The following is a 15,945-nucleotide window of genomic DNA, read 5'->3' on the forward strand; positions in this document are numbered from 1 at the left end:
CACTCGTGAGAGCGGAAGGATCTGCTGAGTCGATCCTCCAGAGTGTTCCAAACCCCTGGGAGAATAGACCTGGTAGTGTCCTTCGAGTGGGCTATAAAAAAGTCCCAGAGTTGAATGGCTTCCTGACAAAGGGGGGAGGACCGTGTCCCCCCCTGTTTGTTTATGTAATACATGGCCGTTGTGTTGTTTGTGAACACTGAGACACAACGGCCTTGCAGATGCTGTTGAAAGGTCTGGCATGCAAGGTGGACTGCTCTCAACTCTCAGACATTGATGTGCAAGGCCAGCTCCTGAGATGACCAAAGGCCTTGAGTGCGAAGATGTCCAAGGTGAGCACCCTAACCGAGAGATGACGCATCCATCGTCAGGGCCGTAGAAGGCTGGGGAGGATGGAACAGCACCCCTGCACACACCAGGGAGGGCGTCAACCACCAGTCGAGAGAGCCTAGGAGTCTCGGGGGAACCGTGAGGATCCTGTCTATATTGTGTCTCCCTGGGTGGTATACTGAGGAGATCCAAGTTTGACTCCCTCTCTGTCCCAGCAGCAGCGGCTGCTCAACCATTTAAAAAAAAATTGGAGGGCGCTTTTTGTCGCCCTCAAATTTCGGTGCCCTAGGCAACCGCGTAGTCCGCCTAAATGGTTGCATCAGCCCTGATCATCAGGCCTAGTTGGATGAATACATCCTTGACGATGCCCAAGTGCCGCGTTACTTGGGTCTCGGAGGCCCTGCGAATGAGCCAATCATCGAGATACGGGAAGACGTGTATGCGTCGACGACGGAGGGAGGTGGCGACTACGGCCATACACTTTGTGAACACTCTTGGGGCTGTGGAGAGGCCAAACGGAAGGACTGTAAATTGGAAATGTTGACGGTTGACCACAAACCTGAGGTACCGTCTGTGCGGAGGATAAATGGCAATGTGAAAATATGCGTCCTTCATATCGAGGGCGGCATACCAGTCTCCGGGATCCAAGGATGGGATGATGGTCTCCAGGGATACCATGCGGAACTTCAACTTTATCAAGAACTTGTTGAATCCCCGCAGGTCTAGAATTGGTCTGAGACCTCCCTTCACCTTGGGGATTAGGAAATAGCAGGAGTAGAACCCTTTGCCCCTCAAGTCCTCCACTACCTCCTCTATAGCTCCCATAGCAAGGAGGGACCGTACCTCCTGCAAGAGGATTTGCTCGTGAGAGAGGTCCCTGAAGAGGGACGAGGATGGGGGGTAGGAGGGGGGAGGCAAAATAAACTGAAGCTGGTATCCAAATTCTACCATGCGTAAGACCCAACGATCAGAAGTTAGTTGGGTCCATGCAGGGAGGAAAGAGGAGAGGTGGTTGCAAAAGGGAGGGAAAGGATCCTGTTGAACAACTGGTACGTCGCTCTCGGGCGCGCCTTCAAAAGTTTGGTTTAGGTCCCGCGAGTGGTTTGGCGGGGCCGTGATTCTTACCCCCTTGAGGTCCGGACTGCTGTTTACGATTGCCTTGGCCACGCCTCCTGCTGAAGACCTGCTGCTGTCTAGGCGGGGGGTAAGGGCGCTGAGGCTGGGGCCAGAAGGGTCTGTGCTGAGTCTGTGGCGTGTGCATCCCAAGCGAGCGCATGATCACCCTATTGTCCTTCAGACTCTGCAGCCTAGGGTCAGTCTTTTCCGAAAATAGGCCCTGACCTTCGAAGGGCAAGTCCTGTATCGTATGCTGCAATTCAGGTGGAAGGCCTGACACCTGAAGCCATGATATTCGCCTCATGGTAATTCCTGAAGCCAGAGTTCTGGTCGCGGAGCCTTATTCACATGAATGGGACTTTAGAGCGTGCCAAAGTTATGAATGTGTTTAGCTGCTGTTCTAAACAGGGATGGTCATAAGCAGATGCTTGAATCCTAAATCTAACGAGGCCTGGAGAGAAGTTCTTGCCACCTTCTTTCCTTCCTCCAAAAGGGTCGCAAACTCTTGAAGCGAGTCTTGAGGGACTAGCTCTGTGAATTTCTCAACCGCCGCCCAGGTGTTATAGTTATAGCGGCTAAGCAGGGCTTGTTGGTTTGCCATCCTGAGTTGGAGGCCCCCCGCAGAGTAGATTTTACGTCCCAATAAATCCATGCGCCTAGCCTCCTTTGCTTTTGGGGCAGGGGCTTGCTGGCCATGGCGCTCCCTTTTGTTAACTGATTGGACGACGAGGGAGCAGGGTGTACGTACAGGTACTTGTACCCCTTAGAGGGCACCATGTACTTCCTCTCAACTCCCCTAGTCGTGGGCAGAATAGATGCTGGAGACTGCCAGATGGTATCAGCCTTCGCTTGGATCATCCGAATAAATGGTAATGCCACCCTTGTGGGAGTGTCAGCCAACAAAATATCTACCACCAGGTCCTCTATCTCTGGAACCTCCTCCATCTGAAGGTTCATATTCAGGGCCACCCCTCTCAGGAGGTCTTGATGTGACCTTAGGTCAATTGGCGGAGGGCCTGAGGAGGATGTCCCTGCCACCGCTTCACTGGAGAAGAGGAAAGGCCAGGGACAATCGGGTCCTCCGTTGTCTCGTGGACTTGGGTGACGTCCGGCTTCGGTGGGACCTGAGGGTCTGGTGTCCAAATGGGAGCATCCACCGTAGCCGCAGGAGGGGGGCGGCTAACAGTAGCCTCCAGCACCCAGTGCTCCGATGGTTCGGAGCGTGATGGCACTGGAGGTCCATCTTGGGCTTGGTGATATCCCCAAGGTGTCCAGAAGGACCACTGATGAGGTCCTTGGTCTTGAGCCTGGGTCTCTTGGAAGACACTGCTGGGGACATCTAAGTCACGGTCGTGTGCATAGGAAGCACTGTCTGTGTGGGATGACATAGATGCATGGCGAGATGGCCAAGGAGGAACTGAAAACCCCTGAGAATGGTTTCCATCCCTGGGTAGTCTGTCTGTACGCTCCAGCGGAGAGCGGTACCGGGCGCTATACCGGTACTGGGAACTAGACTGGGACCTGCGACCGGAACGGTGCTGGGACGTTGACTGGGACCTCGAAGCTCGAAGCCGGGAACAGCTGCGAGAGGTGCGGTGCTGGGAGCGGTGCCGGGAGCTTGATCGGTACCGAGAGTACCGGGCCGGCAAATGGGGTCTTGAACGGTGCCGCGAGTGCAACTGGTACCGAGATGGAGAACGGTACTGGGACTGCGAGCGGCATCGGGACCAGGATCAGCAATGGGATTGAGAACGCCGGCAGGACCACGATCATGATCGGTGCCTCTCAGCGGTGCCGACGGAGGATGGTCTCAGTAGGGCAGGCTTGCCTATGGACTATATAACCCGCACCGGCGGTGCCGGGGGTTGAGGCAGCGCAGACTCTGTCAGTGCAATCAGTTCCCTTGCTGTAGAGAATGTCTCAGGCGTGGAGGGAAAAGATGGTTACTCACCTTTGTAACTGTTGTTCTTCAAGATGTGTTGCTCATATCCATTCCAGTTAGGTGTGCGCACCGCGCGTGCACGTTCGTCGGAAACTTTTTACCCTAGCAACTCCAGTGGGCCGGCAGGCCGCCCCCTAGAATGGCGCCGCCATGGCGCCTGATATATACCCCTGCCGGCCCACCCGCTCCTCAGTTCCTTCTTGCCGGCTACTCCGACAGTGGGGAAGGAGGGCGAGTGTGGAATGGATATGAGCAACACATCTCGAAGAACAACAGTTACAAAGGTGAATAACCGTCTTTTCTTCTTCGAGTGATTGCTCATATCCATTCCAGTTAGGTGAATCCCAAGCCATACCTAGGCAGTGGGGTCGGAGTGAGAAGTCGCGGCATGGAGCACTGCAGATCCGAAGGCTGCGTCCTCTCTGGACTGCTGGACCAGGGCGTAGTGGGAAGCAAAGGTGTGGATCGATGACCAGGTCGCTGCCCGACAGATCTCCTGGATGGGCACACAGGCGAGGAAAGCCAGCGACGACGCCTGCGCCCTGGTAGAGTGCGCAGTCACACGGCCCGTAGGAACATGAGCCAAGTCATAGCAGGTCCTGATACAGGACGTTACCCATGAGGATAACCTCTGCGAGGAAATGGGAAGCCCCTTAATGCGGTCCGCTACTGCCACGAAAAGCTGGGGGGATTTGCAGAACAGTTTGGTCCTCTCCACATAAAACGCGAGAGCCCGACGGACATCAAGCGAGTGGAGTTGTTGCTCCCCGCGTGAGGAATGAGGCTTCGGGAAAAAAAACTGGGAGGAAGATCTCCTGGTTGACATGGAAGGCTGAGACCACCTTGGGGAGAAAAGCAGGGTGCGGTCTCAGCTGCACCTTATCTTTACGGAAGACCGTATACGGGGGATCTACCGTGAGAGCCCGGAGTTCCAACACCCGTCTAGCTGAGGTAACGGCTACTAGAAAGGCAGTCTTCCAAGAAAGACAGAGCAGGGAGCAAGTCGCTAACGGCTCAAAGGGGGGCCCCATGAGCCGAGTCAGAACCAGGTTAAGATCCCAGGTAGGGGCAGGGGGTCGGACGTTGGGGTATAGACGTTCCAGCCCCTTAAGGAATCTAGTCACCATCGGGTGAGAGAAAACGGAGCGGCCATCCCCACCCGGGTGAAAGGTGGAAATAGCCGCCAGGTGAACCCGAAGGGACGACATCGCCAGGCCCTGTTGCTTGAGGGACCAAATATAGTCCAAATTATTGGCGACCGAAACTTCCAAAGGGAGGAAACCCCTCTCCGTGCACCAACAGCAGAAACGCTTCCACTTGGCCAAGTACGTAGCTCTGGTGGAAGGCTTCCTCCTGCCCAAGAGTACCTCACGTACCGGGGTAGAGCAGCGTAACTCGGATCTGGTCAGCCACGCAGGAGCCACGCTGCTAGGTGCAGCGACTGGAGGTCCGGGTAACAGAGAGTACCGTGGTCCTGGGTGATCAGGTCCGGGTGAAGGGGCAGGGGAACTGGGTTGGCTATGGCCAGGTCCAGCAACATGGGGTACCAATGTTGCCTGAGCCACGCTGGGGCTACCATAATCACGCGGGCCCTGTCCCTGCGCACCTTCAGAAGGACCTTGTGGACCAGTGGGAACGGGGGGGAACGCGTAGAACAAGTGGGTCGTCCACGGAATAAGGAAGGCGTCCGCTATAGACCCGGGTTCCCGGCCCTGAAAGGAGCAGAACGCCTGGCATTTCCTGTTCCCCCTGGACGCGAAGAGGTCCACACGGGGACAACCCCACCTCTGGAAGATCGAGAGGGCGACGTCCGGGCTGAGGGATCACTCGTGCGAGAGGAAGGATCTGCTCAGGCGGTCCGCCAGCGTGCTCCGTACTCCGGGGAGGAAGGAAGCCGTGAGGTGAATGGAGTGGGCTATACAAAAGTCCCAGAGTTGCATCGCCTCATGACACAGGGGAGAGGATCTGGTGCCGCCCTGCTTGTTGATATAGTACATGGTCGTCGTGTTGTCAGTGAATACCGCGACACAACGACCTCGAAGCTGGTGACAGAACGTTTGACAAGCAAGGCGGACCGCTCTCAACTCCCGCATGTTGATGTGTAGATCCACCTCCTGCGGGGACCACAGGCCCTGTGTCCTCAGGGTTCCCAGGTGGGCCCCCCAGCCGAGATCTGAGGCATTCGTTGTTAGGGACACCGAGGGCTGGGGTGGGTGAAATGGGAGCCCCGCACACACGACGGACTGGTCTAGCCACCAGCCGAGGGAATCCAACACCCCCTGGGGGATTGTGACAAGCGTGTCTAGCGACTGTCTGGCCGGCCGGTATTGTGCGATGAGCCAAGATTGGAGGGGCCTCATGCGGAGCCGTGCATACCCTGTCACAAACGTGCAGGCCGCCATGTGGCCTAACAGGGTTAGGCATGTCCTTATAGAGGTCAGGGGGGCCGCCAGCAAGTGCAGAACGATGGTCGACAGCGACTGGAATCTGGGCAACGGTAGAAGGGCCCTGGCCAAGGTGGAGTCTAGGACGGCCCCAATGAACTCTACCCTCTGCGAGGGCAGCAGAGTGGACTTGTCCACGTTGATCATGAGGCCCAAGGTAGTAAACAGGCCAGTGATCCTGCGGACGTGGCTGCGGACCTGCAGCTCTGACGTGCCCCGAATCAGCCAATCGTCGAGGTAAGGGAACACGTGAATGCGACTGCGTCGAAGATGTGCCACAACGACAGCCATGCATTTGGTGAATACCCTCGGGGCCGTAGAGAGGCCAAACGGGAGGACCGCGAATTGGTAGTGATGGCGGTCGACCACGAACCGAAGGAAACGTCTGTGATGTGGCCATATGAGGATATGAAAATAAGCATCCTGCATGTCGAGGGCGGCATACCAGTCTCCAGGATCCAGAGATGGGAAAATGGTCCCCAGGGATACCATGCGGAACTTCAACTTCACCAGATATTTGTTGAGTTCCCGCAGGTCGAGGATGGGTCTGAGGCCTCCCTTGGCCTTGGGGATCAGAAAGCAGCGGGAATAAAACCCCTTGCCCTTCTCGTTCTCCGGAACCGCCTCTATGGCTCCTTTGTCGAGGAGCGTCTGCACCTCCTGGCAGAGGAATTGCTCGTGAGAGGGGTCCCTGAAGAGGGACGAGGGTGGGGGGCGGGAGGGAGGAAAAGACATAAACTGCAGACGGTATCCCATCTGCACCATGCGTAAGACCCAGCGGTCGGATGTTATTTGGGTCCATGCCTGGAGGAAAAACGAAAGGCGGTTGGAAAACGGGGGGGAAGGATCCGTGGGGGAAACTGGTACTACGCCCTCAGGCGCACCTTCAAAACGAAGGTTTGGGTCCAGGTGGGGCTTTAGAGGAGCTTTGGTTCTGCCCTCCTTGATTCCCCGACTGTCTGCGCCTGCCATTTCTGCCGCGGCGCCTATTGAAGTCCTGCCGCTGGCGGAACTGGGGGTACGGCCGGCGCTGCTGCTGTTGTTGCGGCCGGAAGGGTCTGCGTTGTGTCCCGGGTGTGTGCATCCCAAGGGAGCGCATAATGACCCGATTGTCCTTCAGACTTTTCAGTCTGGGGTCTGTCTTCTCCGAGAACAGGCCCTGGCCTTCGAACGGGAGGTCCTGGATGGTGTATTGGAGCTCCGGTGGAAGGCCAGAAACCTGAAGCCAGGAGATGCGGCGCATCGTCACCCCCGAGGCGAGGGTACGAGCCGCCGAGTCCGCAGCGTCCAAAGAGGCCTGCAACGAGGTTCTTGCGACCTTCTTGCCCTCGTCAAGAATTGCCGCAAATTCTTGACGCGCCTCCTGTGGCAACAGCTCTTTAAACTTATCCGCTGCCACCCAAGAGTTAAAGGCGTAGCGGCTAAGAAGGGCTTGCTGGTTGGAAACCCTGAGCTGAAGGGCCCCCGCTGAATAGACCTTACGGCCGAGGAGGTCCATACGCCTGGCCTCCTTGGATTTGGGAGCTGGGGCTTCTTGTCCATGACGCTCCCTCTCGTTCACCGACTGCACCACGAGGAAGCACGGTGTCGGGTGAACATGGAGGTACTCATAGCCCTTGGAGGGGGTCATGTACTTCCGCTCGACGCCCCGTGCAGTAGGGGGGATGGAGGCCGGCGATTGCCAGATCGTATTGGCGTTGGCCTGGATCGTCCGAATAAAGGGCAGGGCGACCCTGGTGGGAGCATCAGAGGAGAGGATGCTGACGACGGGATCCTCGATCTCAGAGACCTCCTCAGCTTGCAGGCTTAAGTTCTGCGCTACGTGCCTGAGGAGGTCCTGATGTGCCCTGAGATCTAGTGGAGGAGGGCTATTGGAAGAGGTGCCTGCCACAGCCTCCTCGGGAGAAGACGATGAGGAGACCCCTGGCAAGAGAGTGTCCAGGGGGGGTTCTGTCTGAGCCCTCGCCTCTGACTCCGGAGGGAGCTCAGGGTCTTGTTGTTTTGACCCGTCCTCCCCGTCCGGGGAGGGGGTGGGGCGAGACAGAGACGCCTCCGGCGCCCTGTGCTCCGTCGTCGCAGGCCTAGGAGGAAGCTGTTGGGGGTCCTGGGCTTGGTGATACGCCCAGGGTGTCCAGAACCCCCACTGCTGTGGCCCCTGGTCCTGTTGCGGAGGGTCTTGAAAAAGGGCCGCGTGCCTGTCTGTGCCCAGCACATAAACACTGTCCGCCTGCAACGACACAGACAGCTGTCTGGAAGGCCATGGAGGGGCCGACCGCGGCTGGTAAGAATCTCCGCGTCCTGGCGCCAAAGATGTTCTCGGTGCCGGGGACCGGTACCAGGAGTCATACCGGTGCCGGGATCGGGACCGGGGTCTGTCTTGGACTTGGTGCCGGGATCGGGACCGGTACCGGCCGCTGACTCGGTGCCGGGATCAGGATCGGGACCTGCCACCGATGCGGTGCCGGGAGGTCGACCGGGACCGGGACCTGCCACCAGCTTGGTGCCGGGAGGTCGACCGGGGAGCTGATCGATGGCGGGAACGGCTCCTACAGTCCCAGTGCCGGTATCGGTGACTGGAACCAGACCGGGACTGCCTGGAGGCCGACTGGTGCCGCTAGTGCGACCGGTACCGCCGAGGGGAGCGGTGCCAGGACTGCAAGCGGCGGCGGGATCTGGAGCGACCACGATGATGGGACCTCGACAGCGAGCGTGAGTCCCGAGACGGCACTCTCATCGTCGGTTTGCCTCTGGACACAACCCGCACCGGAGGTACCAGGGGTGGAGGCTGAGTTGGCTCAGTCAGGGCAATTAGGTCCCGTGCCGAGGCGAAGGTCTCTGGCGTCGATGGGACCAATAGCTCAACCCCAGATCTTATGGGGGAGCTTGGCGGGACCGGACTCGACGGACCCTCCGGGCCCGGAGTCGACGGGATCCCTGTCGGTAGCGCCGCGGCTGAGGCAGGTGCCGGGCACTCCACTCGAGTCTGCCTGGATGGAGTCACAGACTTCGAGGGCCTTACTTCAGGACCCGGTGCCGGGGAAGGTCAGTGCCGGGGAGTCTTTCCGGTGCCGGCGCGGTCCGGTGCCGGTGTAGAGGTGATGGTCTGTGAAGCTGCCGGGTCGAGTGCCGCTTCCATAAGGAGAGTCCTCAGCCTCTGGTCTCTCTCCTTCTTTGTCCTAGGCTTAAAAGCCTTACAAATGCGGCACTTGTCCAAGATGTGCGATTCCCCCAGGCACTTTAGGCACGCGTCGTGGGGATCGCTGGTCGGCATCGGCTTCTTACAGGCCGCGCATTGCTTGAAGCCCGGCGAACCAGGCATAGGCCCGGTGCCGGGTGCCTGGAAGGGCTACGGCCCAAACCGGCTAACAAATATTTACAAGTATTATTTACAACTATTTACTATATTACTACTTAACTAAATACACTTAACTACTAACTACAACTATAAACAGTACAACAAGGAGAGCTAGGGACGTGGAGGACAGCTAAGCCGCGCTCCACAGTTCCAACGACCGACACGGCGGTAAGAAGGAACTGAGGAGCGGGTGGGTCGGCAGGGGTATATATCAGGCGCCATGGCGGCGCCACTCCAGGGGGCGACCTGCCGGCCCACTGGAGTTGCTAGGGTAAAAAGTTTCCGACGAACGTGCACGCGCGGCGCGCACACCTACCTGGAATGGATATGCGCAATCACTCGAAGAAGAATAGTAAGCTCAACCACGGCGCGTGCCGGGGAGCTGTCAGGCACCGGATTCGACGGCTCTTGCGGGATCGGAATCGATGGTGCTGAAGTTGTCGGCGCCGCAGCAGTTGTCGGTGCCGGGTGGTCCCACTTAGGCGGGTGCTCCAACTGCGGCGTGGACACGGAAGCCGAAGGAGTCTTATGGTATTTTTTTACCCGCGGGGAGAGGGAGCGGTGCTGAGCAGACATCTGGGCCGGCGACGGTTGGTGCCAAGGGGCCTTAGTGGTACTGGTGCACTTCGGTGCTGAAGATGCACTTCTCCCCCGTGCAGACTGTCCGGTGCTTGGTGCCGACGGTGGAGGAGTAAGAGCTGCCTCCATCAGGAGCTGTCTGAGATGAAAGTCGCGCTTCTTTTTGGTCCGCGGCTTGAAGGCCTTGCAAATGCAGCACTTATCTGCGATATGGGATTCCCCGAGGCACTTAAGGCAGGAGTCGTGAGGATCTCCTGTAGGCATCGGCTTGTGACAGGCCAAGCACGGTTTGAAAACTGGTGAACCGGGCATGGGCCTCGGCACCAGGTGAGGGGAAGGGGCTAATCCCCGAACCCCTCTTAACTATATACACTAACTATGTTAAAGAAAATAATAAACTAACTGCAAGTATAGAAATTTGAACTATATACACAATAACAATGAGAAAATTACAAGTAGCTAGGGAGGTGGAGATCAGCTAAGCTACGCTCCACTGTTCCAACGACCGACACGGGTGGTAAGAAGGAACTGAGAGGCGGTTGGGTCGGCAGGGGTATATATCCGGTGCCATGGCGGCACCACTCCAGGGGGCACCCAGCTGACTCACCGAGTATTGCTAGGGTAAAAATCTTCCGACAAACGTGCACGTGGCGCGCGCACACCCAACTGGAATGGATATGAGCAAGCACTCAAAGAAGAATATATATTACACACACACACATATATACACACACACTTCCCCAGTCTTTTGGGGAGCTGTTCCATTTTAGAAGCCCCAATTTCATTCTAATCAGATTTCAAAGAAAGGTCTTCAAAAAAGAAAACAGTCATATTCTTACAAATTTCATTGGCTAGTATCAGATCTGGAGTACACTTCACTGCTAGCCATGTTAGATAATTTAGTAGCTTTTCTCCTCACAGTATGATATAGATTTTGCTCTTTACATCTCATTACACAATGCTTTCATCACACTTCTCCTGACATCTTCAAACAATCTTCTTCTTCCTTTTCCACTTCATTTTAATAAGATGAAAAATGTTGAGCTTGTAAATCATTCATTCCAGAGTAGATAGCACAGTACTAATATGAAACGTGTCATATGCATAAAAAGAATCAAGTCTCCGATATGAGACCAAAAGGGTCAAGAACACCAAGTTTTGGGGCCAGATTCTAGTCTCAGTACACCTGTGTAAATCTGGTGTTACTCCAGATTTAGGCCCCAATTTGGGACAGCATCCCTATTCAGAATAGCATCCAAGGATGTTTTGAACTTTAGCACATGCCTGAGCCTTATTCACATGAATGGGACTTTAGAGTGTGCCAAAGTTACGAATGTGTTTAGCTGCTGTTCTGAACAGGGATGGTCATAAGCAGATGCTTGAATCCTAAATCATGACCTTATGCTAGTTTAACAGAGGTCAGAAGTTACTTCTTGATGGCAGATTTCCAAGAGTCATGTAATTTCTGTCCCTAATTTAATCAATTCTTCAAATTTTCCATTCTGCAAATGTAAAAAGTTAAAGTTAACAAGAAAACTAGATCCAAACTCACTCAAAAATTTGGATTTCACTCCAGAACCTAATTTCACAGCTCAGGCTCATCTCCAGAGTAGTACCTTGGTAAAAGATTTTCTGGGGTTTTTAACAGACACTTCCTTTATTGACAAGATTTATATAATAGGTGAACAGCTCCAATGTCTTATGTTCCAAGAGCTGTTTCCTTTGTGTGTACTTGGGAAGTATGTTTCTTAGACCTAGCCAGAGTTTTGGAAAGAATGTATGAGCAAAACACAGATACACACAACATGTGCTAGAAAGGACTGGGGTCATGGTTCTGCGAATTGAAAACAAGACTGAGGAATCAGAGAAACCCATAGAATAATTTTACTGCCATCTTGAGAAGAGAAAATACTATGTATTTAAGGAAGGGGAGGAGAAGGAATCATTTTGAGGTAGAATCTGGCTAGCAATAAGGTATATTTTTAAGAGAAAAAAAGAAGCCTAAAAAGTTTATACAGCTGGGGATGCCACTTGTCACATTCCAAATGGGAGAGTCCCTTCTAAATTTGTCTCTCTGTGCCCTACTGAGAAAGGCCTTTCTGACCCTGTCCTCAAAAAGAACAGTGGGATGTCCACCCAACCTATGTACCATCCCTAGCCTTCCTCTTCTGCACCAACTACCAAAAAACATCAGCAAACTCAAAGCTAGCTTCCCATACTGAAGTTCAGAGCTGGGATACACGAGGTCGTTCAGAGATAGATGCAGTTCAACTGACTTGACAAAAAGGAGATACAGTACAACAGGGTTTGTTTTAAAGGATTTTATTTCTAATAGGCACTATATAATTTCCTTAACAGAGCTTAACTCTGAAGCTCACTCCTAGTGTTGGTTCCCACATTTAATTTGGGGTCCAAATATTGACTGTGAAAACACAGAACTGGACACCATGAGGCCCTACCACAATATTGACATAATTTCCAGGGGGATAATTTTGCCACATCCCATGGAGATGTTTAGATGGTAATGCCCACCAAAACCCCAAGCCCCAGTCTTGTTAGAGTTAACAGAGCCCTCTTAAAATTGTCACCACACCAAAAGGTTATTCGCTTCTATAAGTCCAAGTGCTGCCCTTTGCAGGCCTATTGGGACCTGGAGGCAGCTTGTCTCCAGGCTACAAGTGAGATTCTCCTTGAGCTGAAGACCCCACTCAAAGAGGTCTCATTCCTTTTACCTCCATCTTTAACAACTGACAGCTGACTGACAGTGGCAGCCTTCCCATGTGGCAGGGCTTCTCCTCAGCCCCTTTGATCTGGGAAGGAGTTGATTAACACTTTCTTCCCTGTGCTGGGGAGTAGGGCAGAAAAGGGAGCAAGGTATTTATATTCCATATCAATCTTAATTCGATGCTTCCATGATCAACATTTGAAGGTCTGATCCTGCTTCCACTGGACTCCATGAGAATTTTGCCTTTAACTTCAATGGCAACAGGATCAAACATTTAGCATTTTCACTAAGTGGAGGAAAGGAAATCAAATTCTGGATTATTCCTGATTTAACAGAAATATTGAGAAACTAGAAGCAGTTTCTTTACTTGTATGTCCTCCTGCACAGAATTTAGAATGGAGTATCGGCAGTGACAACCAGAAATGAGGTAGTAGTCTTTTTAGCTCATTAGAAAAAAAAATCAAAGCAGATGTAAGAAATATAGATCTTCTACTACAATGATAACACAAAATGTACTCAGCTCTACCAAACCTAGTAAGTGACGTGGCTAAGCATTAGAAAAAATGCTGAATATATCACATGAAACCAGGCATCAGTGGGATCAGTGACTGTTTGTCTGAATTTTCTAATGATTATGTTTAATTCAGATTTAGTTTAACAAGAATGGAGTCCTCCTATCTTCTGACTACCAAGTCTGATTTGGACATGTATCATGCTGGGTTATCATGGTACAATAACCCGTTGAATGCTACACCAGGACACAGAGCCTGCAAGTTGTCAGCTTACAGTTCCTGTGAGACCTTCCAAGGCCAGGAACCCCAATGAATTCAGCACGTTCACATGAGAACAAATGCCACCGTTCTTATTAAATTCTAACAGTCTAATGAAAAACACGCCTGCTGCTTTGAAAGTGTGGAAAACATAAAGTACCTCCTTGTGCTGCTGCTAAGGAAGCAGGTTTCTTCCCCGTCTCAGGAAAGCCATTCCCCTCCAGAACTGCACCTTTCCCTTCTTTTTTCCCAGCAGCAGTTGAAGCGGAAGTTTCCATCTTAGATGCGCATATTCCAGCTCAGGAACCCTAAGGAACACAAACCAAAAACACATTTCTGTCACTTCTTGAACAAAAGAAGCCAAATGAGCCCCAGGAGGGAGAGCCCAATACATCATCCCAATCCAAAAGCAAATTAAAAAAAAAAACAACAAAGATCTAAATTTTTTTCCCTGGCAGCCTGGCTGCTGTAATTATAACCAGAAAGGGCTTGGCTCTGCAAAGTGCTGAGTGCTCTCAGTTCCCATTGATGTCATGGGAGTTGAAGAGGCACAGGACCTCAAAGGATCAGGCCCATTTTTTTAATTAAAAGTTTTGACTGGGTTTTATTTTGTGGGTTATTATACAGTCAATCCAAAGAGGTGAACCTTTGTGCTCAATTACTCCCAGCCCCCAAACTATTTTTCAACCCACTCGAATGATAAAAAACAATAGGTACTCAAGACCCTGTGCAACACTCAGGCAAAACTTCCATTGATTCTTCTCTGCTCAGTTCGGGTTCTTATTTCATGCCCAAAGTCATATCTGAGAATCAAAAATTTTTCCTGAGCAAGGAGTGCTGAATTATGCAACTTAAGCCGCAGTTTAAAGTGCTGGGTATCAAGCACAAGTGTATCTTTATTCATATCTGTAAGACACCCACTCCCATCCTTCCAAAACACTGGTTCTGTGTGAGAAAGAAAGGCTAATCCAATACAATCATAAAGTGGGTTTCCCCTAGAGGCCCCAGTACACTTTCATTTCTGGTCCCCATCCACATTAATATAGCTGAAGGCTCCCTAGCTTTATTTGAGACAAGTCTATATAGTTCCTACTTTGGGAAAGGTGGAGGTGGGAGATACTGAAACCGTTTGGTGCCTACGTATTACTGGCCCTTCACTCAGGTCTTGAGAGAAATCACAGCAAGATCCCTCTTCCATTTTTAATTGTAGTTTGTGTAAACTATCTAGCCTCAAAAATGTGCTGGAACACACGGGCTGCTTCAGTTACAGGAATTAACTGTAATAGCCAAAAAATTTCTGGGAAAGAGTGAGAGAACTTTTGGGTTGGAGTCAGCTTCACTGTAACAGCATCACTTCAAATTTTCTTCACTTTACATTGCGCGTAAAGATTTACAGAGTCCCGAACAGCTTTCATTAAAGAAAGAGTCCACATGCCTTGCAAACTTTTCTCCGTATAAAGATTCCAGGAACTCTCATTTGTTTTGTCTGATACATTTTACCCTTTGCTCAGCTGTAACCCAGATGTAAGCTCTTTTTTCCCCCTTGCTACCTTGAGGATTGAATTTTGATTTTAGTGTTTTTATACCTTTAAAAATATTAAAGAAAAAAATTCTCTCCTTTTGGATTAGTTTACTGTATTATAATGATTATTATTTGTATTATTGTAGCACCTTGGAGCTTCGGTCATGGACTCCGTTGGGCTTATTGCCAGTACTTTTTTCACTGAGTTGCTTTCTGAGGCTTTGTCTACACTAGCATTTTTGTCAGTCAGGGTGTGAAAACACACACCCCTGACCAACATAAGTTTTACAAACAAAAGCACCGGTGTGGACGGCACTATGTCGTCGGGAGATGCCAATATAGCTACTGCCACTTGTTAGGGGTGGTTTAATTATGCCAGTGGGAGAGCTCTCTCCCATTGGCATACAACAACTACACAGGAGACCTTACAGCAGCACAGCTGCAGAGGTTCTGCTGTGCCACCATAAGGTGTGTAGTGTAGACATAGCCTAAGGCCCCCATTCGGTGAAGCATCCCTCATTCAGAAAGGGCACTTAAGAACATGGTTAATGATAATACTCACTTAAGTCCCACTGAAGTCACTGATTGGGACATAAGCAAATGTTGAAGGTTATCCTCATACTTAACCATTGAAAAGGGCTGGAATACTTTCTGAATCAGGACCTAAATAAAGGGCTTTGCAAAGACCCAGGGTATCCACACTGCAATTGCTGCTTCAGGGATGCCAATGCGGTATAGACACATACTATAACAACAGAAGGGGTTTTTCTCTTGCGGCAATAAAACCAACTCCCAGTAGCTAGGTAAGAATTCTTTCATCAACCTAGCTGTATCGATAGTGGGATTAGGACATGGAACTTTTCACAGCCCTGAGCAACAAGGCTAAGTTGATCTAAGTTTGAGGTGTAGACCAGGTCCCAGTCAGCAGCATAAATAAACCATTTTCCCCCTGATATTGGTAATATTATGAGAAACCAAACAAACTGATTTAGTCTGACTGATGTTTTTAAAGAGACAAGGGGGATGGGCTAATAACTTTTACTGGGCCAACTTCTGTTGGTGAGAGAGACAAGCTCTTCAGCTCTGTGTAAACTTGAGAGCTCATCTCTATCACCAACAGAAGTTGGTCCAATAAAAGATATTACCTCACCCACTTCGTTTCTCT

At 51.9% G+C, this 15,945-nt stretch overlaps 1 protein-coding gene across 1 annotated transcript in view; it reads right to left on the reverse strand.

Moving 5' to 3' along the window:
- The window catches only part of GLI2 (GLI family zinc finger 2), a 269,012-nt gene that overhangs the window by 198,268 nt on the left and 54,799 nt on the right, over positions 1-15,945 (reverse strand). The window contains exon 2 of the mRNA XM_050916982.1: positions 13,419-13,566. Coding sequence (XP_050772939.1) covers positions 13,419-13,536 — 118 coding nt within the window. The 5' untranslated portion in view covers positions 13,537-13,566. The remainder of the gene's footprint in view (positions 1-13,418; positions 13,567-15,945) is intronic.

This window comes from Gopherus flavomarginatus, chromosome 10, assembly GCF_025201925.1.
Source record: "Gopherus flavomarginatus isolate rGopFla2 chromosome 10, rGopFla2.mat.asm, whole genome shotgun sequence".
NCBI classification, from domain to species: Eukaryota; Metazoa; Chordata; order Testudines; family Testudinidae; genus Gopherus; species Gopherus flavomarginatus.